The 27,770-nt window shown below is 36.4% G+C and overlaps 1 protein-coding gene across 1 annotated transcript in view; it reads left to right on the plus strand.

The window, feature by feature from the left end:
- The window catches only part of AdoR (Adenosine receptor), a 67,898-nt gene extending 40,729 nt beyond the window's left edge, over positions 1-27,169 (plus strand). The window contains exon 2 of the mRNA XM_090164959.1: positions 25,730-27,169. Coding sequence (XP_090021085.1) covers positions 25,730-27,142 — 1,413 coding nt within the window. The 3' untranslated portion in view covers positions 27,143-27,169. The remainder of the gene's footprint in view (positions 1-25,729) is intronic.
- The last annotated feature ends 601 nt before the right edge of the window (positions 27,170-27,770 follow it).

The following is a 27,770-nucleotide window of genomic DNA, read 5'->3' on the forward strand; positions in this document are numbered from 1 at the left end:
AATGTGGATAGCCCTGCATGCCACGCGAGCCAACTGCTCCCTACACTAAAGCTACGTTCACACTTACCCCTAAATTCGCTTTGTTTAGATAACTGGTTTTTAAAACCAACGTGAGAAATCGTTTCGTGTTGGTTCGGGAAGCAACTCGTCCAAGTCGGTTCGTTTAGAATCGCTTTCAAAACGACAAGGCGGGGAAGTTAAATTGCTCGTATTTTGAAAAATAATGCGATTAAAATTCTAAATAATGTCAAATAATATTACTATATCAGAGGTGTATAAGCGAACCGGGGTGAAGCGATTTCGCACGTGTGCACCAAGAATTATCGTCGGCGGTCAAAACTGGCATATAAACCGACCTAAACTGGGTTTTAGGCTCTAGTGCGAACGTGGCTTAACTGTTACCGTTAACCTTGACAAGTTTTTATGGTAGGGGAAACCGAAGAACTCGGGACAAAACCCCTTAAACCAGTGGGGAGAGAACTTGCAAACTCAACGCGGAAGGAGTGGTTCCGAGTTTTCACGGAGTGCCACAAGCTGGGATCGAATCCAGCTCCTCTTGCTGCGAGATGAAAGTGCTATGATTTGGACATATGACCCAAATTGGTTACGATACTCCGCCATCTTGTAAAATGTCCGCAATCTCTTTAACGCGTGTAATTCAAAAACTACTTGACTGAATTTCACAAATAATGCGTTAATTTTCCTACGGTCGTACACAGAAGATTATTTTTACGCGCCGCCAGGTTTTTGATTATGTATCTTAAATTAAAAAAAATCTGTAAAAAAACCCAATAGGCGCTTAAATAAAACACCTTCCCAGAAATTGCCAAGAAGTAATATTTCCGGCAGCCAGGACTCATAAGTTATTATTTATAAAGTGCTTGTTGAAATATTAGAAAGCTGGAAACTTTCTCGAACGTAACCTCGGTTTTTTGCTAAGCCTTATCATGCCAAAAAAGTTACAAGGAAACACTTGTTGCATACCGTACTGCAAAAGTAATACGTTTACTTCTAAAGAAATGAGTTTTCATCTTTTTCCGAAAGATAATTTTATACGAAATGAATTAACTCTGCCTCCATGAGAAGCTTTAAAATTGCCCGGTATTATTAAAATATTACATATAATTTTAATTATTTATACCATAAGAGGATGATAATAATAGTAATATTATCTTCTTATACTTAGTTTTAGTAACATTATATATTTTACCTTAAAATATATTATCGAAAATTAACATTAGTATGTTTTTACCTTAAAATATATTATCGAAAATTAACATTAGTATGTTTTTACCTTAAAATATATTATCGAAAATTAACATTAGTATGTTTTTACCTTAAAATATATTATCGAAAATTAACATTAGTATGTTCCTTATACACGTGAGCCGACGCGTTTCTTATCTGACGCAAAATTCTCATGAGGGCAAAAACGCGACTCCCTCGGCTTAAATATGACTTTTTGGCTAGCCATTCTAACCGTTTAACCGACCGACCGGAAATAGTTCCTTCCCAGATGAATTTGGAGAGGGGAGTAGAAACCGAGTATCTTTTATTGAAGCGTCCATTCGTCGATTTTTTGAGAAAATTTAGCTAAGCAACTGCGCTGATAGCCCTGCAAAACAAACAGCGTCGCTACGGGAGTTCGCGAAATGCATTGTGGATCTTAACCCGATGACGTTACAAAACTTCAGCTCTGACGTCAGAAGAGTAGTTTCCAAGGGGAACGACCTTCAGAATTTAAAAATGAAGGATTCGTTATTATTACAAAAATGTAAATTAATTCTGTGATAAGGGCTTGTTGAGGCGTAAAAGAGAGTAAATCAGTTTTTTTAGTAAAACAAAACACTAAATTATTGCGTAAGTATTTATTTATTTATTTATTAAAAACAATTTAAACATGTTTTAATTTTTCTTAAATTAAACAAAACATGAAATTATTGCGTAAGTAAATATTTATTTATTAAAAACAATTTAAACATTTTTGAAAATTTTTTGAAAATTGTTTAGTCCTGAAATGTCGTCGAAAATCAGTTCCAAACTCAAAAATCAACACTAAAATTGTACTCTGAATTGTGAAAATCAGTTTCTGATTTCTAAAATCATTTGGAAATTCAAAGATTTGAGACCGCTCGTGTATATTATAGGGGCGTATTTAACGGGATTTTTGGATAGAGGTTTAGGCTCAAGTCATCTAGCGACTTTTGACGCCTTTAAACAGGTGGTCGAGGTAAATTTCGTAGGAGGGTGGTGGCAAGCCCTGCAAGTCACGCGAGCCAACAGCTCCCTAATACACTAACTATTATCGTTAACCTCTACAAGTTTTTATATCATTTATATATCTATTAAACGCACTCTCGCAAGCTCAAAATTGGTGTTAGCGTCGAGTTCGGGACTACTTATTTTCTTTCAATTTTTTCCATTAGATAGTAGCGGCAATGAGAGTAGCGGAGGTGTCTCTAACTACGCTGTACAGCCAAAGGTAGCGGAGAGAGGATTTTCAGCCCCCTGGAGTGACTGATTTCTAACTCTTTGGGGCATATAGTTCATTCCTTCCCACGTATACCTTTACTCTAAGGTTCGACTTTCGCAATAAAGATTGAAGTGAGATTGGAATAGCTCGTAGCATGAGTCGCGATAGACTCCATCGCCATCTATTTTTAATAATAGAACTAAAAGCTACCTATGTGAGAAAATTCAGCTGGCGAGAGTGCGTTTAAGTGACTAATTTGGTCATTGCAAATAGGAGAGATGAAAAAGGCCAGAAGAAGAGTGAATAGAATAGAAGAATATACTGCTTTTATTATTTATTTTTTATTGAATTTTGCCACTACAGGGAAAAACCATGGAAGGACGATTTTCCACACGGTTTTTAACAGGAAAAACCGCGGAAAAATCTAGTTTTGTCCACCCTTGGAAAAATTGTGCCAACCCTTATCGCGGTTCACTAACAAAAGTGTTACTGAGAGCTATTCGAAAGTCAGACTGCATTACGGGCTTCGTCGCCGTTTTACGTCCGATTGCTAACGTAGCCTTTGACAGCGCCTCGCTAGGGGGATAATTTCTTCTTGTGATTATGTCACTCTAAGTAAAATATGCTCCAAAGTGAAAAACTTATAGAAAAATATTATATACTTATGGTGTCACATTAGCTCAGTAGAAATATGGCGTCGTCTTTAAGTTATAAAAGGTTCCGAATCCGAAGTATAAACGCGAAAAGAAAACCGATATTCTGGATTTTTGTAGATTTGTGAATGTACTATTTCCCGATATTCCTTGTGGATTTCTGGGAGATTTGGAATGTATTTCCCCGGATTTCTCGATTTTCCTTGTGGATTTCTGGGAGATTTGGAATGCATTTCCCCGGATTTCCCGATATTCCTTGTGGATTTCTGGGAGATTTGGAATGTATTTCCCCGGATTTCTCGATTTTCCTTGTGGATTTCTGGGAGATTTGGAATGCATTTCCCCGGATTTCTCGATTTTCCTTGTGGATTTCTGGGAGATTTGGAATGTATTTCCCCGGATTTCTCGATTTTCCTTGTGGATTTCTGGGAGATTTGGAATGTATTTCCCCGGATTTCTCGATTTTCCTTGTGGATTTCTGGGAGATTTGGAATGTATTTCCCCGGATTTCTCGATTTTCCTTGTGGATTTCTGGGAGATTTGGAATGTATTTCCCCGGATTTCTCGATTTTCCTTGTGGATTTCTGGGAGATTTGGAATGTATTTCCCCGGATTTCTCGATTTTCCTTATGCATTTCTGGATTTCGAATGTATTTCCCGATATTTTGGAATATTTGTTGATTTGGGAATGCATTTCCCGGATTTCCTGATATTCCTTGTGCATTTCTGGATTACTTGTAGATTTTTGAATGTATTTCCCCGGATTTCTAATATTTTCCGTATTTTTTTGTTCGTTTCTACATTTCATGTTTTAAACTCAAGGTCGCAGAAATTACGATTTCGTCATCTTAACCAAAAACCTGCGAACTACAACCTTGTAATAACGTAGACCATATATCATATAAGTAGTAAACAGGCTTGTTAGTCTAAATGAATAAGATTCCTTTGTGCAGTTGCACCTCGTTCTTCCAGCTTTTAATTAGAAGTTACGACTCAATATTTTACGGTTCGAAGACACTCGAATGGAACCCCCGCTAGGTGTCGCTACGGGCCCGTCTCATTCGCTGGCCGAAGATCACGCAATCGGGGAGTCCGCTTCAAGGTCCTTCCTTATAAACGACCAAGGCCCGGGGAAACAAATTGCTCTTTAATAGGCACCCCGTAAACAGCGCGGCCATTTTATTCCACCAAGGCCTTGCGTTACAATTTCCACGTGCCTATAAATCAATGAGTGGTGGCGCGTAGGGGGGATTGGCCGGATCAGAGGAGGATGGTGTGTCGCTTTTATTGGATTTCTTCGCTTTGATTGTCACTAGGTTTTCAAGCCACGGTTGACTTATGGGGTAGTCGTTCTTATGCGAAATTAGGGGGCATTCGCCAATTACACCATTCGGGTGATAGTGTTCCTTAAAGCAACAGTCGGCTCTATCATTGCCACCTGTATTATGGAGAGGCCCCTGTTATTAGAGATGGCCATGACTCTATCCGATTTTTCGATAAACGCTCCTTTAGTGGAGAGCGTGGTGCCATCTATTTATGGAAAAGGAAGCTAAAATTCAAAATAGCCAAATAATAACGTCGTCAGAAAGTCATTAGAGTATTATAGTTAGACAACTTTTACTCTATTTAGTGGGCTTTAACCTAAATTATATATCCCGTGTAAAAATATTGTTTACTATTTTGTGTATTTATGTTATTATTTACAAACGATCCAATCAACGCGAGGGGTATTGCCTATTGGATTTCGACACTAGCGACATCTATTGAAAAAAGAGTTACTACGCGTCGATCCGACTCTTGCTTTAAAGAATTACGAAAAAGCGACTTTAGTGGAGAGTGTGGTGCCATCTATTATTGGCCAAAGAAGCTAAAATTCAAAATAGCGAGACAATAAAGTCGTCAGAGAACAATTGCAGAGTATTATAATTAGACAACTTATACTCTACTTCGTAGACTTTACCATGAATTATATATCCCATACAAAATATGTTTGTTAAAATTACTATAATTTAAAGCAAGTGTCGGCTCGACGCGTAGCAACTCTTTTTTCAATAGATGTCGCTAGCGTCGAAATCAAATAGGTGGTACTTATAGGTACCCCTCGCGTTGATTGGATCGCTTATGTTCAGTAACATAAATAACACTTAATTATACTAAACAAGAGTATACGTTGTCTAACTAGTAACTATAATACTCTACAATGGCTCTCTGACGACGTTATCATTTGGCTATTTTGTATTTACCTTCCTTGGCCATAACTAGATGGCACCACGGTCTCCACTAAAGTCGCTTTTTTTCCGAAGAATTGAATAGATACATGGTCATCTCAAATAGCAGGAGCCTTTACATGATAGAGCCGACCGTTGCTTGAAGTTATCGTCAAATTAACAAACGACCTTTCGTGAATCTAAAATCACGTACCTCATTATTAAGAAACTATATTTGAATAAATATCCAAACTATAATGAAAATAATCAATTTCAGGGTGACCATTCTTCCTTTATTTTTTAATTTTTCCTATATTTCAATGCTTTCCTTTATTTTCCTATAGTTTAACCATTTTTCCTATATTTTCCTATAATTAGATATTATTTTGTATTTCGCGCGGTTTTTTTTAATTTCCCGCGTGCCCAGTTCGCTTTTCGTAATACAGATGGCGCTCAATGTACTAAATCCCTTTGATAAAATGTAAACTGCTCCTCTAAAGAACTGCACTGAATGGAATTAAGAATATCGTCATCTGCTTAAAACCAATTTAAATTTTATTTATGCAAATTTTCCTATATGTTCCTATATTATCCAAGATAATACTCCTACATTCTCCTATAAATCGACTGTTGAATTTCCTATATTCCTATCAATTTTTTGGGGTTTTTCAGTGGTCACCCTGTAATATATAGTGCGGATATTGTTGTTTATATGGTAAATAAGCGTGCATTTAAAAAATAAACACTAAATATGAAACAATAAAGGTTTCAAGTTCTAGACTAGCGCCATGAGCGAGAAAAGAGAGAAGCTAAGGCGCACCCTACCAAACCAGGGGGGTTCTACTCCCTTTAAGAACCTATGCGGAGCGGTTCAGTCTGCAAGGTCAATAAAGAGTGAGTGAACGCGAAGCTAGCAAAGTGGTCTCAGTCTGCAAGGTGAAAAATGGCGATTGAACGAAGCTAGCAAAGCGGTGTCAGTCTGCAAGATCAAAAACTACAGAGAGGAAGCCAAAAACCTGATCAAACACGGACCCGTAGATAACTTAACTATAATGAATAGTCTCGCTTACGCTACACCATTCATAAAGATTGTTGATCGGCCGTCCACTTTTCCTCTTGTGGAAAACTGCGACATGTCTTGGCTTTTCGTCCATTCGGAATTAGTGATTTATCGAAGTGGGATACGGCATGATACTGGAGATATTTTACAATGTTCCCGGAGGTTTCAAATTCTAATGGGTCCGACATTCGTACAAATCCCCTACACTTTAATGAAAAATGATTTAGAAATCTTGAAATCAACTTGAGAAATCTCTGAATCAGCCTACAAAACCTGATATCAACAAGGATATTGTAACTGTCTAGTAATTTTGATGGTGACGAGAAAGCTAACTTTAAAAATGCAATAAATCAAATGATCAGTCAAGTATTATTATAAAATGTGTTTTTATTATACTGGTAAAGAGCCTCTTCGTATAGACATTAATCTTCAACTTTATTATTTCAACTTGTGTTTAGTCCATTTTGTATCAATTTATTGAAGCGCCCACCAGAACGTCTATATTTTGAATATAGCCAAGGTACCCTACGTGACAAGGGTAATTTTCAAAATATAGCAATATTATTAATCTAATATTAACAGAATGAATGAAATATAATTATTGCAATTTATACAATGAGTTGTTAAAAACATTAACCGATAAATAAGTAAGGTTTCGCAATCATAGCTATATACTTAACCCTGGAACTATGATTGCTGGTTTGCCAGATAAGTGAGCCTCCCTGTTTCGAAAAAACCTTCGATAAACAGTGGTCCATTCATTTTCATATAAGGAGAAAGCAGTCACGGAGGATTTTATAGAAGGTTTTATTCCATTTACGCAGGCCCGTTGCAGTGGCGTAGCCAGGGGGGGCACAGGGGGCACATGCCCTCCCCCGAAACGTATGGTCGTACGTACAAATATTTTTATTTTTTCACGAAACAAAATCCTGGCTACGCCACTGGCCTGTTGCTAGAACTTTTCAGTTGTGAGGGCCCGGCAAACTCCTAAGGGGGCACCTTAAATATAAATTTCTTTCCTAAGACCTATGAGGCTAAGACTTCTTTAAAATGAGCTTAAACGTCCACACAGGTGTTTTGTAATTGGAACACATGTTTTAAATAGATACAAATCAAATTTATATAAAACTTAATTCGAAGTTGAATTTCCAATCACCTTAGTTCGGTCTTTATTTCTTTGTGTTTTTTACCACAAATTTCTACATACTTGGACTTACAATGACTTGAATAATCTCGATAGCGAAACTGAAATGTCAAAGTAAGTAAGTACTGGTACTTCATTACGCGCCATATTCTCGTTTCTGCTGGGAGCAACAAACACAGCACCCCACACAAGGAGAACGCAACCCGTCAAAAGAAGTGCATTTTCTTGTGTACATTTTTCATTGGCTAGACGCTTTAGCGCCTGCTGCCGTCGGAAGGGGAAAATTCGGAAATTGTCTTCCCCCCGCCCGTAAAACGTTCATCGTAAGGGCTCGTGACGCTCGTCCAATGAAATTTGTACACAACACTGCGTTAGCGTGTTTAAAGGCTAGCTCCTTTCTCCTTGTGTTTGTTGCTCCTAGGTTCTGCTGCGGCTAAAACTTTCAAATGGTGGCAGTGATACTAATATAGTAAAGCAAGGTACACGAATGTAAATAATATAGTTTGGACAGTTGGACTTAACTAAATATAAAATGTGAATAGGATATTTTTTATTGATTTGGTTTACTTTGACATTTTTCTAGGGACACTATGATATTTTTAATTTTTTTAATACTTCCGTTCTCGGATCGAATTTAATTTTAATTTACAATGCAAGCGATACGAGAAAAAGTATTCAAATTTAATCCTATAAGCCGTTTAATCATTTATGGCGGAAAAGTATTTAAAATATTTATTATACATGTTTTTCCAACTTGTTAACTGAAGTAATATTTACTACTATAAATAAAATAGTGTTGTAAGTCGAAAAATGTTCCGTATTTTTCCTAAATAAATAAAAAAAAGTTTTCATTCCATGATTAGTCTAATATATGTTTGCAAATTTAAATAAAGCGGCATTTTCGCCTCATTTTTTCGAATCTAAAAGTAAAACTAAACCTCTAGACTAGCTTTAAACTGATTAACAATGTTACACTATTAACAGAAATACATGAACATTTTACATCGATGAAAAGTTTTAAAAAAATTAAAAACCCTTAATAAGTAATTTATGTTAAAAATTTTTCGTTTTCCGATTTGCGGAAAATTTTCTGTAAATTTTTCCGCATTTCATTTCTCCGGAAAATTAACAACACTAAAATAAAGTTTAGCTATAGATTATTTTACGCGCGTACATTCGTGGGGGCCTCGATAGCCTTTACTATCTGGGGAGGGGACCCGTTTGGGGGAAAGCAATCTTGAAGAGTAGAGTTAAAGGTAGTACGCCGTGGCAGCCGGCACGTAGATAATCTTGCGGGGGATTGTTGGCGTGGGAAATACACCCCGTAAAAGAGTATATAGATTGTAGATTTTTTTGTGAGATATTGGAGATCCTTACAGCTAGGAGCATCAAACACGAGGAGAACGCAGCTAGCCTTTAAACACGCTAACGAAGGGTTGTGTTCGAATTTCATTGGACGAGCGTCACGAGCCTTTACGCTGAACGTTTTACGGGTGGGGGGGAAGACAATTTTCGAATTTCCCCTTCCGACGGCAGCAGGCGCTAAAGCGTCTAGCCAATGAAAAAGTACGCAAGAAAATGCACGAGTTTTGACGGGTTGCGTTCTCCTTATGTAAGGCGCTCCTAGCTTACAGTGAAAAGAGACCGATAAGGTTTCTTAAAAAGTGTTCTATTCGTCATCGATCTTCAACTTCTGGGCCCAAATTCTCCAATTTCCTCTTCGGCGTTCAGCTGGTTCTCTTACGGTGTCGAGCGGTGAAAACACACACTCCAGGGGCGTTGTGTTTCTGCTCATTCCGCCGCTCGTATTATTTATAACGGGGGTAATTCCCCGAAACCCTCTTCCGCTTTCCAACGAAATTTGACAAGCGAGCCGGACGAATTACTTCCGACATAAAAACCTAGTTTAGGGAAAGTATTTTCTCCACATTACGGCCTTAAATTGCGCTTCCATACTTATTGCCGCGGTTTTTCTACGGCCAACTTCCGAATGTGTAACAACCGCGCCTTGTTAAGGACAAAGTTGGGCTTTGCGTGTTCGATCACACGTGCCAACAAAAGTTATACAGATTTCGAACATATTTTAATTAGTTCACACTTACGCCATAAGCAAGACTTGGCGCTGCGTGTGTTACTTTCCTGTAACGACGGCGGGGGTTTCTTTGTGAAATTCCCATTTAATTTTATAATCGAGATTTCACGATTTAATCTTAAAATCGGGATCTCACTTTTTAATCTTAAAATCGGGATCTCACTTTTTAATCTTAAAATCGGGATCTCACTTTTTAATCTTAAAATCGGGATCTCACTTTTTAATCTTAAAATCGGGACCTCACTTTTTAATCTTAAAATCGGGATCTCACTTTTTAATCTTAAAATCGGGATCTCACTTTTTAATCTTAAAATCGGGATCTCACTTTTTAATCTTAAAATCGGGACCTCACTTTTTAATCTTAAAATCGGGATCTCACTTTTTAATCTTAAAATCGGGATCTCAGTTTTTAATCTTAAAATCGGGACCTCACTTTTTAATCTTAAAATCGGGATCTCACTTTTTAATCTTAAAATCGGGATCTCACTTTTTAATCTTAAAATCGGGATCTCACTTTTTAATCTTAAAATCGAGATCTCACTTTTTAATCTTAAAATCGGGACCTCACTTTTTAATCTTAAAATCGGGACCTCACTTTTTAATCTTAAAATTGGGATCTCACTTTTTAATCTTAAAATCGGGATCTCACTTTTTAATCTTAAAATCGGGATCTCACTTTTTAATCTTAAAATCGGGATCTCACTTTTTAATCTTAAAATCGGGACCTCACTTTTTAATCTTAAAATCGGGATCTCACTTTTTAATCTTAAAATCGGGATCTCACTTTTTAATCTTAAAATCGGGACCTCACTTTTTAATCTTAAAATCGGGATCTCACTTTTTAATCTTAAAATCGGGATCTCACTTTTTAATCTTAAAATCGGGACCTCACTTTTTAATCTTAAAATCGGGATCTCACTTTTTAATCTTAAAATCGGGATCTCACTTTTTAATCTTAAAATCGGGACCTCACTTTTTAATCTTAAAATCGGGATCTCACTTTTTAATCTTAAAATCGGGATCTCACTTTTTAATCTTAAAATCGGGATCTCACTTTTTAATCTTAAAATCGGGATCTCACTTTTTAATCTTAAATTCGGGATCTCACTTTTTAATCTTAAATTCGGGATCTCACTTTTTAATCTTAAAATCGGGACCTCACTTTTTAATCTTAAAATCGGGACCTCACTTTTTAATCTTAAAATCGGGATCTCACTTTTTAATCTTAAAATCGGGATCTCACTTTTTAATCTTAAAATCGGGACCTCACTTTTTAATCTTAAAATCGGGATCTCACTTTTTAATCTTAAAATCGGGATCTCACTTTTTAATCTTAAAATCGGGATCTCACTTTTTAATCTTATAATCGAGATTTCACGATTTAATCTTATAATCGGGATTTCACGGTTTAATCTTATAATCGGGATTTCACGGTTTAATCTTATAATCGGGATTTCACGGTTTAATCTTATAATCGGGATTTCACGGTTTAATCTTATAATCGGGATTTCACGGTTTAATCTTATAATCGGGATTTCACGGTTTAATCTTATAATCGGGATTTCACGGTTTAATCTTATAATCGGGATTTCACGGTTTAATCTTATAATCGGGATTTCACGGTTTAATCTTATAATCGGGATTTCACGGTTTAATCTTATAATCGGGATTTCACGGTTTTATCTTATAATCGGGATTTCACGGTTTAATCTTATAATCGGGATTTCACGGTTTAATCTTATAATCGGGATTTCACGGTTTAATCTTATAATCGGGATTTCACGGTTTAATCTTATAATCGGGATTTCACGGTTTAATCTTATAATCGGGATTTCACGGTTTAATCTTATAATCGGGATTTCACGGTTTAATCTTATAATCGGGATTTCACGGTTTAATCTTATAATCGGGATTTCACGGTTTAATCTTATAATCGGGATTTCACGGTTTAATCTTATAATCGGGATTTCACGGTTTAATCTTATAATCGGGATTTCACGGTTTAATCTTATAATCGGGATTTCACGGTTTAATCTTATAATCGGGATTTCACGGTTTAATCTTATAATCGGGATTTCACGGTTTAATCTTATAATCGGGATTTCACGGTTTAATCTTATAATCGGGATTTCACGGTTTAATCTTATAATCGGGATTTCACGGTTTAATCTTATAATCGGGATTTCACGGTTTAATCTTATAATCGGGATTTCACGGTTTAATCTTATAATCGGGATTTCACGGTTTAATCTTATAATCGGGATTTCACGGTTTAATCTTATAATCGGGATTTCACGGTTTAATCTTATAATCGGGATTTCACGGTTTAATCTTATAATCGGGATTTCACGGTTTAATCTTATAATCGGGATTTCACGGTTTAATCTTATAATCGGGATTTCACGGTTTAATCTTATAATCGGGATTTCACGGTTTAATCTTATAATCGGGATTTCACGGTTTAATCTTATAATCGGGATTTCACGGTTTAATCTTATAATCGGGATTTCACGGTTTAATCTTATAATCGGGATTTCACGGTTTAATCTTATAATCGGGATTTCACGGTTTAATCTTATAATCGGGATTTCACGGTTTAATCTTATAATCGGGATTTCACGGTTTAATCTTATAATCGGGATTTCACGGTTTAATCTTATAATCGGGATTTCACGGTTTAATCTTATAATCGGGATTTCACGATTTAATCTTATAATCGGGATTTCATGATTGTAAACGTGCTCTGAACAGATTTTAAATGATTACATATTTAAAGAAATAAAACAGAATCCAACGCCCTTCTCATAAGAAAATGGATTTAAATGCACGGTTTGAGTTGGTTAGGCAAGTTTCAGATTTTTTATGCCATTCTGATAAGAAAATGGATTTAAAGGTTCAGATTTATTAAAACAGTAACTAGAGGGTTAATTAAAAAATTGCAACGAAAATATTCGAGAATACATTTCACAGTTTTATCTCCTAATAGATCGATTTACGATTTTTAAGGGGCAAAGACGACTTTAATTCATCCGAGGTAACGTGGTGATGGCGTTATTTGTTAGTAGATGGCGCTCTGATAGCAGTATGACGTCATAATTTTTATTTTCAACGATTGGTTGAAAGTTTTCAGTTTTTAGTGAAGAACGGTATTGTCGAGATTTAAAATACGAAATTCTCCTCCTAATTGGATAGTTTAAAATCGTATTATAGTGCCATCTATGGCGGAGAGTTTTAACTACTGTTAAAATTAATTAATAACTTAAATTACAAAAATTATATATTTTTAATTAAAATTTAAAGTACTATAATTTAGTAATTAATTAATAACTTTTTAAAAAAGTTTATTTTTCATAAACTTTATAGTGTCGCCATCTACCTCAAACATTATTAAATAGCAAGGTACCTTGGGTGGATTTCGCCCCTTTTTGCATATTTTCCTGTAGGCAATATGTGAATGCGTCTATAACAAAAACCGAATGGGTAGGGAAATTATATATATCTTGATATTAAAAGTGTACACCAATGTCCTGTCAGCTTCTTAAGAAATGGCCTCGTGAATATGGAAGATATTATGCAGGCCGATCGTTTCCTGCGTCGGAAGTAAGGTGGCGTTGTAAAACGAGCCTAAAACCCGGTTTAGAATTTTTATCGGTTTTCGTAGTGCGTGATTTATATTTCAACGTGCATTCATTTCCTATTTGAAGATTATCCCGCTCGGCTGTTGAAATTTTAGTGTTCTATTTATTAACCTTACCCTTTTTTTTACAAGTGATCTATCCATCGTATGTTAGAGCTAGTTTACTCGAAGCCAAGGTCAAAATATTTTCTACCGTTTTTTTATTGTTATTAGCATAAGTATTAAGTATCATGGTTTAAGTACGGCGATAAAGTTTGCTTCCCAAAATGGGCAGTATAATAATAAAATATATTATTTAGTTACGACAGAAGTAAATGAAGGCAGTGGTTGGAAAGGTGTATTTTCCCCATATTACTGGTTGCCAGCTGAAGAATGGGGGCTGACAGAAAAGGGGGTCGACACGCACGTGCAAACAGCGGCGCGATGACGTCAAAGGGACAGAATTCTCTCTCTTCGACGTCACGACGTTGCTTCACGGTTGAAAAATCGCGGGTTTCGACTCCCTGGTCACTACCTACGTAATTACGTAACGCATGGCGTGATATCACGTGATGCGTTAATTGGTATTTACAACGCGACGCTTTATTATCGCCATCTATCGCCTATTTCGTCAATTAAACGTCGGGACTGGATGTAATAAGCCTTTCCAATAATTAACTACGAATGCCCACCTTGTTCTTGAGATAGTGCAGTCAAGTGAACTTGACAGTGGTTTGAAAGTATTTCGTAATTTCCGTTAAAACATCTGAAGCGGCCCTTACATATGTAAAGGCACCATTAGATATTTTAACGGAAATTAGAATCGTTTTTCAAAAGTAAATGCATTGTTTACGATTTGTAGAAATGGTAGGAAAGGGAATTGTGTACCAAGCGTTTCTCTTTTCTGCTAGTAGATGGCGCCTGACTTTACAACGGAAGTGGTTCATTATGTTTAAGAGAGTATCTAAGTCGAAGAACCGTCTGCTAACACGCGCTACGAATATATTATAACGTAGCTAGCGATAATCCCCCGGTAGTTTATGTTAAACCTGGGGGCAGAACTACACCCCGGTAGTTTATGTTAAACTTGGTGGCAGAACTACACCCCGGTAGTTTATGTTAAACCTGGTGGCAGAACTACACCCCGGTAGTTTATGTTAAACCTAGTGGCAGAACTACACCCGGTAGTTTATGTTAAACCTGGTGGCAGAACTATAAAAATAAAATTATTGTATTCGCCAGAAATATGGCAGTTCATACTCCTTATAATGGCATAGTCTGCTGGTTAGGGTAATATATTTGTAATTTCACGCCAACGTAACTAGTTGAAAAACCTAATATTTACCGCACACGTTTGTGTCAATATTTTGTTGAGCGACGTTTGAAAACCTTTGTAAGAAAATTCTATTCTTTCCAATCTATTGACGGTCTAGTTCTCATTGCCAGCGTTGTCAGATTGTGGGAAATTTCCCATATTGTTGGAAATTGTTGGGGTCCATTTTGGCCCTGTGGGGAAAAGGTAATTTATTTTCAAAAACGTTGATTTTGTGGTAATTTTCATGTCTGCGGGTATTTGTTCTGTGTTTTTTTTAAATTGGCTATCGATAGAAAGCTAAAAATTATCATAAGTCTTGGGATTTATAGAAATCATTGAAATGAAGCGATTCCTAATACCGCAATCGAAAAATGTATAGGCCTAACAACCAAAACGTTTAATATTTGTATTTTCAATTAATTTTTAAAATTACAAGTTTTAGTTGGGGCGGTGAGAATTGGTGGGAAATTTTCTATCCAGCAACGGGAATTTCGACTTTTAAACATTGGCAACACTGCTCATTACATTTGCAAACATCTACCGTGGTGGTTTTCGTTGTTGAATCCAAACAATCAAAGGTTTTATCGACATTTCTTGTCAACGCTAGGCCTTGGCTAGAGCTCTGTAATAAATTAACATCCTACATTTCCCGCGTGTCTAAAAATAATGGATTGCGACGCCAGTTGATAGATGGCGCTTGGAAACAATCTGAAAGCGCATTCCATTCCCCCCAGAATCGCCTTACAAGAATTAAATTAATTCCGTGCGATAGACAGACAGCCACTTCTGGTGCAGTAGGACTCGTGAGTTGGGGAAAAAATAATAGTCTCGATTGTACGTCACGGAATTGGCTTGGTTTAATTTCGCGGCCGTAAATCGATCTACGCTGATAAATTACTTTACTTTTTCTGTCTGCCGCTCAGCCAACTGACCTCCAGAGCCATCTACATTTGATTTAAGTATCGCGTCGAGACCAGTATCCGCCGGGACTAGGAACAATGACATTTTAATGAATACGCGCGTGACGTCCAACGTTTTTACGTCACGTCTACAATGGCGAATCCCTTATTTCGTACGCAATAGGCTTCGTGCGTAGTTTAAATTTTGGTCATTAGTATCGCCGCCTACCGATTGAGTTTTAAATTGAATAAATGAAAATTTTATCTCCACAACAGCTGAAAGATCAACCGAATTTCTTCACATATTTAGTTGATGGTTATAAAGACAGATGGCGCTATATTTCCAAAGCTTTAACAAGGAGACGACCCGAGGTGTAACCCACCGATTTTGTTCAAACTCGGGGGATTGGTAGACCTTGTTTTTTTGGTAAATTTTTATCTATTTTTTTCTATTTTTGGCATTTTCGAAATTTTGAAATTTGTTACAATTTTTCAAAGGGGGGGGGGGGGGTCCTAGGATTCGGTCAGAATCCCATGTTATTTTCAATGGAAAAATTTCCATTTGTTGTTGTCAAAAACATCCTTCGTTGCCATGGCAAAACGGTTGCCCATTGAATAAATTCCCTTTAGGATTTTTGAAGTAACATGAAGGTCTACCAATCCCCCGAGTTGGAACAAAATCGGTGGGTTACAATTCGGGATATCTCCTTGTGAGTCTATAAAGACAAGAATCTACTCTTTCTTAAACAAATAGCTTCGCAAATTAAACTTCTCTCCAATTTCCCGTCGAATTTCCAATTACGCTCGCTAGATGGCGCCATTAATCGGCCAGCTTATTAGAGGCGACCTCGAAACTAGGTCCGAAGTGTCTAGAAACTAAAATAGAAAGTTCCCGGGTCGTGTTAATACGCTATAATGGCCGCGAAGGTCCGGCCTGAATCAACAAGTAGACGTTTCAATATTGATTTTTCCTGGAAGTAACTTTTTGACTCGTCAGCCTAATCGATTTTCGTTCGTCACAGGGACATCATCTTTTGTTAAACGAATGTCCAACCATTTCATTACATTCAGTCTGCCACATGCAGAGACAGTTCAAGCAGAGTTTTTCCTTAGGATGTACCATAAGTAACGTAATAAATATAAGTATGTCATGTTGTATCGTATTATTGGGGTTTGTCACAGGCAGAGTCCTTTTTTTTTCGGAAAACTTTCCGTATTTTTCCGAAAAAAATAAAAAAAGTTTAATTTCGTGATTTGTCTAATATATTGTTTGCAAATTTAAAGAAAGAGGCATTTTCGTCTAATTTTTTTGAAAATTAAGCCGTTTCCACAGTAACTCGCTTTTATCCCGTTTTCGGAACGCGATAAAAAGGGAGCGTCCACACGGGGGAAAAGAAGGTCCGAGACCGGTTTGAGCCGCTATTTGATTAAACACATGAATTAAATTAATATTAATCACATGAATTAAATTAATATTAATTACATGAATTAAATTAATATTAATTACATGAATTAAATTAATATTAATCACATGAATTAAATGAATATTAATCACATGAATTAAATGAATATTAATCACATGAATTAAATGAATATTAATCACATGAATTAAATTAATATTAATCACATGAATTAAATGAATATTAATCACATGAATTAAATGAATATTAATCACATGAATTAAATTAATATTAATCACATGAATTAAATTAATATTAATCACATGAATTAAATTAAATTTAAACACGTGAATTAAATTAAAATTCAACACGAATTAAATTAATATTTAACACATGAATAAAATTAATATTAAACACATGAATAAAATTAAATACATGAATAAAATTAAATACATGAATAAAATTAAATACATGAATAAAATTAAATACATGAATAAAATTAAACACATGAATAAAATTAAACACATTAATTAGATTAAACACATGAATTAGATTAAACACATTAATTAAATTAAACACATTAATTAAATTAAACACATTAATTAAATTAATATTAATCACACGAATTAAATTAAAATTAAACACATGAATTAAATTAAAATTAAACACATGAATTAAATTATAATTAAACACGTGCATTAAATTAAAATTAAACACGTGAATTAAATTAAAATTAAACACGTTAATTAAATTAAAATTCAAATAAATTAAAATTAAACACGTGAATTAAATTAAAATTAAACACGTGAATTAAATTAAAATTCAACGCGTGAATTAAATTAAAATTAAGCGCTTAGGGATTAAATTGATATTAAATTAAAATTAAGCGTTTAGGGATTAAATGGATATTAAATTAAAATTAAGCGCTTAGGGATTAAATTGATATTAAATTAAAATTAAACGCTTAGGGATTAAATTGATATTAAATTAAAATTAAATACTTAAGAGTTAAATTGATATTAAATTAAAATGAAACACTTAAGAATTAAATTGATATTAAATTAAAATAAAAAAATTAAGAGTTAAATTGATATTAAATTAAAATTAAACATTTAAGAGTTAATTTGATATTAAATTAAAATTAAATACTTAAGAGTTAATTTGATATTAAATTAAAATTAACATTTAAGAGTTAATTTGATATTAAATTAAAATTTTAAGCTTAAGAATTAAATTGATATTAAATTAAAATTAACATTTAAGAGTTAATTTGATATTAAATTAAAATTTTAAGCTTAAGAATTAAATTGATATTAAATTAAAATGAAACACTTATGAATTATATTGATATTAAACTAAATTAAAAACTGATGTCTACCGGTGCCAGATTTCCTTCCCCCCTTGTGGCGGCGGGGGTGGGCCTAGTCATGGATATTCATTATCCCTAAGTAGAGATAAATTAATTATCTATATAACGAGATCCTACAGAAATAATTGTAATACAAAACGTTACTATTAAAAGTAGGCAATAGGGGTTTTTTAGTAATCGTCCATTTCTGAAGGATGAAGCGCTTGTTTTCTATTTACGCGGTGAGCCCTGCTAGGCGAAGATTAAAAACGTGACTGGAACATATGAACGCGGAGGTGAATAGCCTACAGTATTGCAGTCCATTCTTATTATTTCCGACTCAACTAACAAGGAGAGTACCCGAGGTGTTTATGGCCGATTTTGTTCAAAGTCGGCCGTAATGTAGACCTATATGAGATTTTAAATTTCCCAAAAGGAAACGTTGCACTACCCATTCGATTTGCCATGGCAACCGAAAATGGTTTTGGTCACTAGCTATATAGTTATTGAAGATAGAGATAAAGATTTTGAAATTTGAAGTCCACGTGCCAAATGCGCGTGCCAATTAAGTACAAATAACATATGTAACATAAATACTCATAAGTATGGCACTGTACCTTTATTCCATTCAAAAATCTTCACGAACGGTTTGTTTCACCACGAACCAGTAAAAAGGTGGACTATGTTAGATTTTAACTTTTTTATTCATCCTAGTAATTTTGGGAGTCACACTATTGGCTACTAACCTATTTATTTCAGCCAATGGAAAACCTCTAAATCGAGAAGGAATTTTAGTCAGCCCAATGAAGCTTTATTGAAATTTATAAACTCACTCAGTTTGTGCGTATGAAGTTAAATAATGAGTAGTTTAGAAAAAGATAAGGTTCAGAGATCGCTTTCCGAAAATGGAACAAGTCGTCGAAGTGGGATATTCCACCAGCGTAATTAAAACCCATACCAAGCCTAGAAGAGTTAGGCCTAGGCTCAAAAGAATCTGCAAAGACTCCAACCTTGTAGATGCGCCAGAAAAGCTCAACCTGAATTTCAACTATTTTTTCCAATAAACCTGCTTCTTTTATTTGACAATGCACATTTATTTTAGAACGTGAGTCTCCGAGAACTTCATTAATTTGCAAATTAATTACATTGACAGAACTTGACACTATTTTGTAGTTCATTTTAGCTCCTAAGCCTTGGTTGCTCAAACCGGTTTGTTTACTAAAATAATGGCCGTCGGTTTATCAGACGTAGAGCATGACATTGTGTAAAGCTAATTGTGGACGGCATAATCGGCATTTGAGATTCGATGACGTCAAATATTACGTACGGTACAAATGACGAAATACCTGTGAATTAAACCGTTAGTGAAGAAATAGAGCTAGTACCATACTTATGAGTAATTATGTTACATATGCTAATAATCTTAAGCTCGTGACGCGGAAAAAAACATTTAATACTTTTAACAACTCTTTCTATAAAAAAATATATACGCCTACATGTATAAAAAGTGTTATTTTTTGGAGCGCGCGCTTCCTAATATTTCAGTGTAGAGGTTCTCGTGCGTTTTCGCGCGAGCTCAACAAAATCAAAAATATGCGCGCGCTCTCAACTTTAACTGCACGATGAATCTAACGTCATCACGTGACTTCTCGTATTTTATATAAAGAGCTATTCTTTCATTGTTTTCATTGTTTTATTTTATGGAAATAAATGTGGTTTATTTTCGCTTGTTCCGGGATTTCGGAGTAGGGAAGAAGAGTAAGGCTATGACGTCATTTTACTCCGATTCGGTGGTGGCGAATAGTTTGAGTCGGAGTAAAAACGATTTTCCAAAATGGCTGCCTGTGGCCTTTTCAGCAGATACATAGGGACAAGGCACTTGACGCCATTTTGAGGGAGGGAAACGTCACGACATCGTACCGTTATAGCTAATTTCGCGCGCTTTCCCCCCAGTGGGTGGATTTTCAGGAATGTGAGATAGAGCGTAGTGACGTTCTACCTCCCCCAACTGCCTTGTCCCTATTCTGGCTAGCAGACGACCAAATCCGATTAACTCCTTTACACCTCCTTTTCAGAAGGAGTAAAATAGTTTATGGGCCGGAGTAATTGACGGCTTTTAAAATTCATTTCGCGCGTGAAAATACCTCTACATGTTATGGTCAAAAAAGCACGCAAAGAAGGCTGTGTGCCCAAGACATGTACATGTAGTGTCGCGCGCTAAAACGTCATTTCCAAATCCGTCAATTGTCATCCCCCGAACAGACGAATAAAACGATTTAGGGTAAAAAGAGTACACTTTTAGTCCGAGAACGGGCGAAAAGAAACCACCTACAGGGTTGCCACGCGTCAGGGAAATCAGGGAAAAGTCAGGGAATTTAAAAATGGGCCTAAAAAGTCAGGGAAATGTCAGGGAATTTTAAGAATTGGTAAAAATACAGGGAAAAGTCAGGGAATTCAATTTTATCTGGGCACTTTTGGAGGTAATTTAACTCTAGATGTATGACGAATTCCACGATTATCATTTATTTCCTTGAAAGTTTGGCTAATTTTTTCAACATTGCAATAACCTTTTTACTGAAATATAAGGCCATCTAAATTTATTAACTTCTGATAAAAGTAAAATATAAAAGAAAAAATTTGGCTTTAATAAGTCAGGGAAAATCTCTTAAAATGGTCAGGGAAAACAGGGAATAGTCAGGGAATTTGAATCTGAAAATTTCGTGGCAACCCTGACCTAATAGGTAACCAAGATAGTAATCCGTTGCAATAACGATAAAACAAGTTTGACCTCCTAAAATTGAATAACCTTGCTTTAACCTTCATTTTATTATAATTTACTTTCATTGTCAGATTAGTATTGCAATTATTCTACATATAAAACAAACCAAATGAAATAAAGTTTTAGACCCGCTTGACTTTTGCTCTCATGTAGCTTACCGTTCCTATTTCTGTAATTTTTTTACACTACTAAAACGCGCCTTTAGCATTGTCTAAATACAAAATTTTATTTTGTTGTCTCTCCTAGTATACTCGTGTGGATTTCGTCTGAATAGGCATTTCTATCAATAACGTGGGGTTCTTGTTTTCTGTTTTTCCCTACTTCTACCATGTCTTCTCTTCTCTCCCACTAAAGTGAGCTCATGAATTCGGCCATAGGCTTGACTGCATTATTGTCATCCACGGAACAGATGAATAAAACGTTTTAGTCCGATTTTTAATTTTAATTTAATTAAAATTTAATTCTTAAGTGTTTAATTTTAATTTTATATCAGTTTCATCATAAGTAACATAATAACAATAACTATGACAATTAACGAGATTTACAACCAAACTGATTTTCATAGTTATTGCGTAATCAAGATGTTTTATCAGCACAGAGCCCTCTAGTGTCTAAAATACGCGAGACTTCCGCTAAGCCGAAACATTTGGTTTCCGATAGATAGGCGGAATATTAGGCTAAAATGATAAAAATTCAAAACGTTTTTCTCGGCGCCACGAACTCATGTTTTTTTTCAAGGCCCCTCGCGACTCCAGAACGTGCTCTCCGATATGAGGCCTAAATTTTGATCAAAAAGTAGTCATCCAAAACGGTCAGTCGCGAGTCCAAGTCACAGCTGGAAGAGAGTATCAGTGCCGAAAAAAGGTTCGGTTAGAAAATTAGCATTATAGCAATAGGAAGTGTCATACTTATTGTTATTATGTTACTTATGTTTTGATTAATTCCCAAGTGTTCAATTTTAAAGCCGTAGTGCGTTCCAATTTACACGTGACACCGAGCAATTTTGAAATTGAAGCGCCTCCTTCAACATAGTCGGACTAAAAATATTCTTCATATAGTCGTCGTAACAAGGAGTTTGAATTACTGCCAAAGTAACGGTTGATGTTAGTTTAATTGTTATTTAAAGTCCTAGTATTTCTTCTGCCTGTTTTCCTTTAAGTTTTCTTCCCGCCGCGCAAATATCCTGGTGGTAGGCCAACCGCAAAACACGTTGGCCTACCACCAGGATATTTGCGCGGCGGGAAGAAAACTTAAAGGAAAACAGGCAGAAGAAATACTAAGCCTTTAAAGGCCTAGGTTTTCTTCTGCCTGTCACCCTTTAAATTAACTTAGTGGAGTACAAATACCCTGGTGGTAGGCCAACCGCTGAATATGTTGGCCAAATTTAAAGGGGGAGAGGCAGAAGAAAACCTAGGCCTTTAAGAGACCGCGTGCAAAATTGCGCGAATCAATTTGCTGACAAAACTACCACTTTTATATTATAGAGCTATTTTGCAGTACAAACTATTTCAGATTTATTTTCTAGTTTATGTAGAAACTAAAGGAAGGTTTTTATTGGCAACAGGATTTATTTAGTGAGAGGTCGGTGCACTCCTATTTTTTTATGCAACTTGTACGTCAGTTTCGAGACAGGGAGAAATCGTGATTGCACGGTATTGCGCCATCTATAATGGTACCTTCAACTACATAGCCTTCGTCAAAACGGTACCTTTATTTCGGAGCAACGGCTGTGATTTGTAATCATACGGGCTGAATATTTATTTTATAGTACCAATATAATTATTTTCAGGTTTGGCAAAAAACCGGCTTTTTTTAAAATTGAAAAATCCAGTATGGTTAAATCCGGCTGTAACCGGTGGTTTAAACCATTTAAAACCATTAATAAATAATGATCAAATTGCTTATATCAAGCCCTCATTGCTCAAATTTCCCGATTTAAAAATTACGTTTTTGCGCGTGACAGTACCTTTACATTGTGAGGTATAGCAGACTTATTTACCCGCTTTTATACCCTAACATGGCAGCGTATTTTCACGCGCAAAATTAATTTTAAGATACCCTAATTGCTTATATGTTAGCTCTCATTACTCGCGACAAAAAGTGAAGGTTAAGTTTTGTCAATGTTTCTAATTAATTTCTCAATATTTTTTTAATAAAAAAAGTGGTTTTAACCATGGATTTTATTTGGTGGTTAAATCCGGCTTAAACCAGGGTGGTTTAATCCAGTCTGGCTGGCTCTTGCCAACCCTGATTATTTTCACCCTAATTATTTCAATAATATCCTAATATTTAAATATAAATGTAGTATTATATAAGATGTTACTTTATTTAATTATTTAATCTATGTAATATCGTATTTTTGCTCTAAAAACCATATTAGTTCAATTAGCTGTCGTTAGATGTCGTCCGTTTCGCCCCAGGAGGAGATTCCACTGATGACGAACATGTTGCACTGCCCGACCTTTCAGAAAAGCATTATCAAGGAGGATAGCTCCTTGGCATTATCGACCATTTTTGACTTTTGAATGCTCATCGTACTAATTTTAGGGCGCTGATTCTAAATTTGAAGTCTGTTTTTTTTCTATCTGATCTAGTCGGATCTAGTTTCCGAGATGTGAAAATGCAAAAACGCATTAAAATTGAAAAGTTTCGAAAATATAAGCCGCAGAAACGCATTAACGACCGTCGGAAATTTGCAGAAACGCACTATGTCGTTATTAACCAATAAGAGTCTTCATATCGTATAATCAGGAATTCATACCTCTAACTTGGAATGGTTATCTCGGACGATTTCCGTCTCTATCTAGGGGACCGTTTTTTTCCATCATTTTGACGTCAGAGCATACGTGTTTTCTCATACGATTTTCAATGGTATTAAATCCTAGTTTAAGATAATTTCATCCCCCAGTGTCGAAAAAGGGTTCAAACATCTTTTTGCTTTTCCCTTCGCTATCCCCGTATTGATAGCGACGGTCACCTCGTAATTCGGACTTCGCGGTTCTCAAGGGCATTGTCACTGCTGACAATTTTGACAGCGCTAACAATGCCGGACTTAATCCTTCCACATGGAGAGGTCGGGAGAGCGAGCTGACCCGTCGCTATCAATGGTGGGGTTTCAAACCCTATATTTCGAAATGGCCAGGGAGTCGAACAACAAAAACCTACAGTTGTAAAAACGGGAGGTTGCGCGGGGTAAAAACTTCTAAAGAGGGGAGAAGCGTGCGAGGGGGCGATTTTTTTTTTCACATACACGTCACTGAAAACGGTCCCCGAGATCTTACCATAGGGAATACGGCCTGATAACCATTCCAAGTTCGAGGTATGAATTCCTGGTATAATTTCGTCTGCTCTAATTTATCCAGCGTTATATAAACTTAAAGGGAATATAACCTCAGGTATTTGGTGTGGAACACCAACGCTTGCAGCTCTGACCGCTCTTGCCTTTCGCTTTAAAAATGTTTGGCGCCACTGTACAGCGAAATTTGAAACATTGAAGGGGTCTTCCATAAAGATTGCTTGCAGGTTATATTCCCTTTAAGGTTTTTTTTTTATCTAAATCAGGTTTTTTTAAACACTGCTTTATTTTACTTTAAATCTATTTTTTTTAACCGTGCATACATATTACCAATCAACTAAAAATTAATACGAGTATTAATACACGTGACCAGAACAAAGTTTTAGTTTGGGTTTCGTTTCTTACAAGTCTCACCAAAACAAAGTTTCAGTTTAGTTTCATTTTTGATTTTGTGAGCAGGAAAATGCCTCCAAAATTTTATAGAAAAAATAGGAAATTTTTAAGCGAATTAAAGGAAAATACATTAAAAACAATAAGCAAAAATAAGTTTTTTTTTTGCTCGTTATGAGCCATTGTAACGGGTGGGACAATACAGTTCGCTCGTCCATTTAATTAATCAGGTGCGAGATATGTGTTACGGCCACGCCAACGGGGGGATACTTGGGGATAGGGTTGGGACACCCGTGGCGGAAGTATGACAACCACCCGTGATTAGTGGTCGTCCTCACACGGCCATCCACAAACTCTGCCTCCCGGACGCCTGGGATTCCAGGAGTGAGCCACTCCTCCCGGCAAAAAAAAGGATTCTTATCGAAAAACAGTAACTAAAATAAAGTGAAATATAGGATGAATAAGGGTACACGACGACGGAATGTTTTCGGGTTATACTACATGAGACAACCTAAGAAATTTATAGCAAGGTATTGAAAATATAGGAAATGTGGTCATCTTTTAAATGTTTTAGAAATGTAATCATTTCGGTTAGAAAATGTACAAACATTTTGGAATAATTATAGGTAATTAAAAAAAACTATTGTTTTTTTTTTAAATAATCACTTCAGGGTTCGTACACGACCTGGAAAAGTCACGAGAATTTGAAAATATTTCCAAAAGGTCAGGGAAAATTCAGGGAATTTGAATATGATTCCAAAATGTCAGGGAAAAGTCCAGGATTTTTAAAATGATTCCAAAATGTCAGGGAAAAGTCCAGGATTTTTAAAATAATTCCAAAATGTCAGGGAAAAGTCAAGGATTTTGAAAATGGTCCCAAAAAGTAAGGGAATTTTAAAATGACCCCAAAGAAATCAGGCAAATAAATTTTTTAAAGAAAATCTTTCAAGATTTTTACCTCAAACCTTTCATTTATTCTACAAAAATGGTCAGGGAATATTTGGAAATTTGGTTAGGGAAAACCGGTGGTTTAATATCTCATGTTGTTCTGATTTCAGCTTCGTCAAATCGCCATGATAGAGAACCAACTGAACCACTCGAACAACGGCAGCGTCACCACTTTGAATCGGTGCGGCTCTCGGTCTGGCCACCGCAGCGTCAGTGGCAGCCTCAACAGCTCCATCCGGACTCTGCCGCCCATCTGCGCCAATCCCAACGGCGGACACCTTCACAAACACGTGCGCACCACCTCGAAAAGGGAAGTGAAGAAGGCCAAGACGCTGTTCATCATCGTCCTCGTCTTCATGGTGTGCTGGGTTCCTCTCTACACCGTCAACTGCGTCCAGGCGTTCTGCAAGATCTGCACCTTGCCGCAGATCGTCACTGACTGTTTCATCGTCCTGTCTCACGCTAATTCGGCTATTAACCCTTTTCTCTACGCCTATCATATGCGGGAGTTCAGGGACGCGTTGAAGAAACACGTATTCAGGGTCAAACCCAAGGTCAGAGGGCGTGGTTTCGAGCTAAACTCGCTTTCGGGTCATTTGGTGAAGGCCAACGGGAACATTAACACTTCCTCGCAACCGCAAACGGTGACGACCGGAAGTAGTAAGCCCAAAGAACGAGTTCCGAGATTATCCGAAGTTCCGGAGGGGGCGGAGATCGTGTCCACTTCCGGTGACGTCAGGAAGAATTCCGACGTATTTCCGGTTGCGAAAGACCCCTTTTTCGATTGCGATCGGCTGCAATATGAGTTGGTCAATAAGGCCTTTGTCAGGGACGATTTGGACGAAGGTTTCGAATCGACGAATCAGAATTCGCCAATCGGTGACCTTGATGTTGATTCGTCAACGTCTAGACCAATCGCGGAGGACAGAAACATGTACGCGGAAAATCTTTACGGAGATAAAGTTTCTAAAAAGTACTTGCATTCTCTAAGTTTGGATGCTTATTCGCCCCGCGACCTGTCAGCCAATCAGGACGCTCTGTTCGGAAGCCGCGACGTTGATTGGGGGCCAACGTCCGAGCCAATCAACAACGATCCGCCTAAATACCGCAGGAGATTTACGCATTCGATTAGTTTTGACGCGAATTCGGTGGTTCGAAGACCAAATGGAAGGCTGCCCGCGTTAAAAGTAAGGGAAAGGATCGCTCATTCGTTGAGTCTAGATTCTCACTTATCCGGGATTGGTCCTATGATCTCTAATCCAACCAATCACGATGGTTCTTCGACTTCGGTTGAGCCAATTGCAAATTCGCGAAATATTGTAGTGGGAAGTTCCCCCAAACGAAGCTTAATATTATCCGTGGACGAACTATGGAAGAATCTTCCAACCAATCAGAACGCATCTACCAATGACCTTAACGATGATTCGTTGATCTCTCCTACGGTTGAAATAACCCCCCATCAGGTATTTAGTTCCAATTACGTAACGACTGAAGAATCTCAATGTAACGACATTTCAGTTTAAACGCAAAATTTCAAGGTCAAACTTTGATTTAATCATCATCAAAAGTGACATAAGACCCAAACGTGTGTCAACTCTACCTTTGCGCCCGTTAAAATATTTACTGAGAGCTAGTCTCACAATAGACTACATAAACTACTAGTTGGAATAGTACTAGCAACTTTATATTTAGTCTATGGTCTGCCGCGATTTTCCCGTAGACATACGTTCTAAAACGCCTCACTCGGCGGCGCTGAAGTGGAGAAAATTTCAAATTTTGATGACGTATTTTCAACCCCCTCTCCCACTCCCTCTTTTTACTTCGCGACAAACTCTCATTAAACATTATACCATACTGACACACATTTTTTGTCTTATGTCGCTTTTGTCATCATTGTTGTGAATTTTAAATTAATTTCTGATGGGCAGTAGATTTACTTAAACCAAGCTGGTCTTGATGTTTTAGTTTAATTTGATGTCAGTAGATATGAACTTTAAGCTTGGATTTTATTGTGATTTTTATGGTAGCATCAATATGATTCAAACAATGAATTTATTACTGTACGTAAAGGGTAAAGACTATTCGCTTAAGCTAACATACTAGCCCCACTTTCTTGGTCAACACAGTTTTTGAAACAAAGTTTGTAAAACA

The sequence above is a fragment of the Leiobunum rupestre genome, chromosome 2 (genome assembly GCF_980474605.1).
Source record: "Leiobunum rupestre chromosome 2, qqLeiRupe1.1.hap1, whole genome shotgun sequence".
NCBI classification, from domain to species: domain Eukaryota; kingdom Metazoa; phylum Arthropoda; class Arachnida; order Opiliones; family Sclerosomatidae; genus Leiobunum; species Leiobunum rupestre.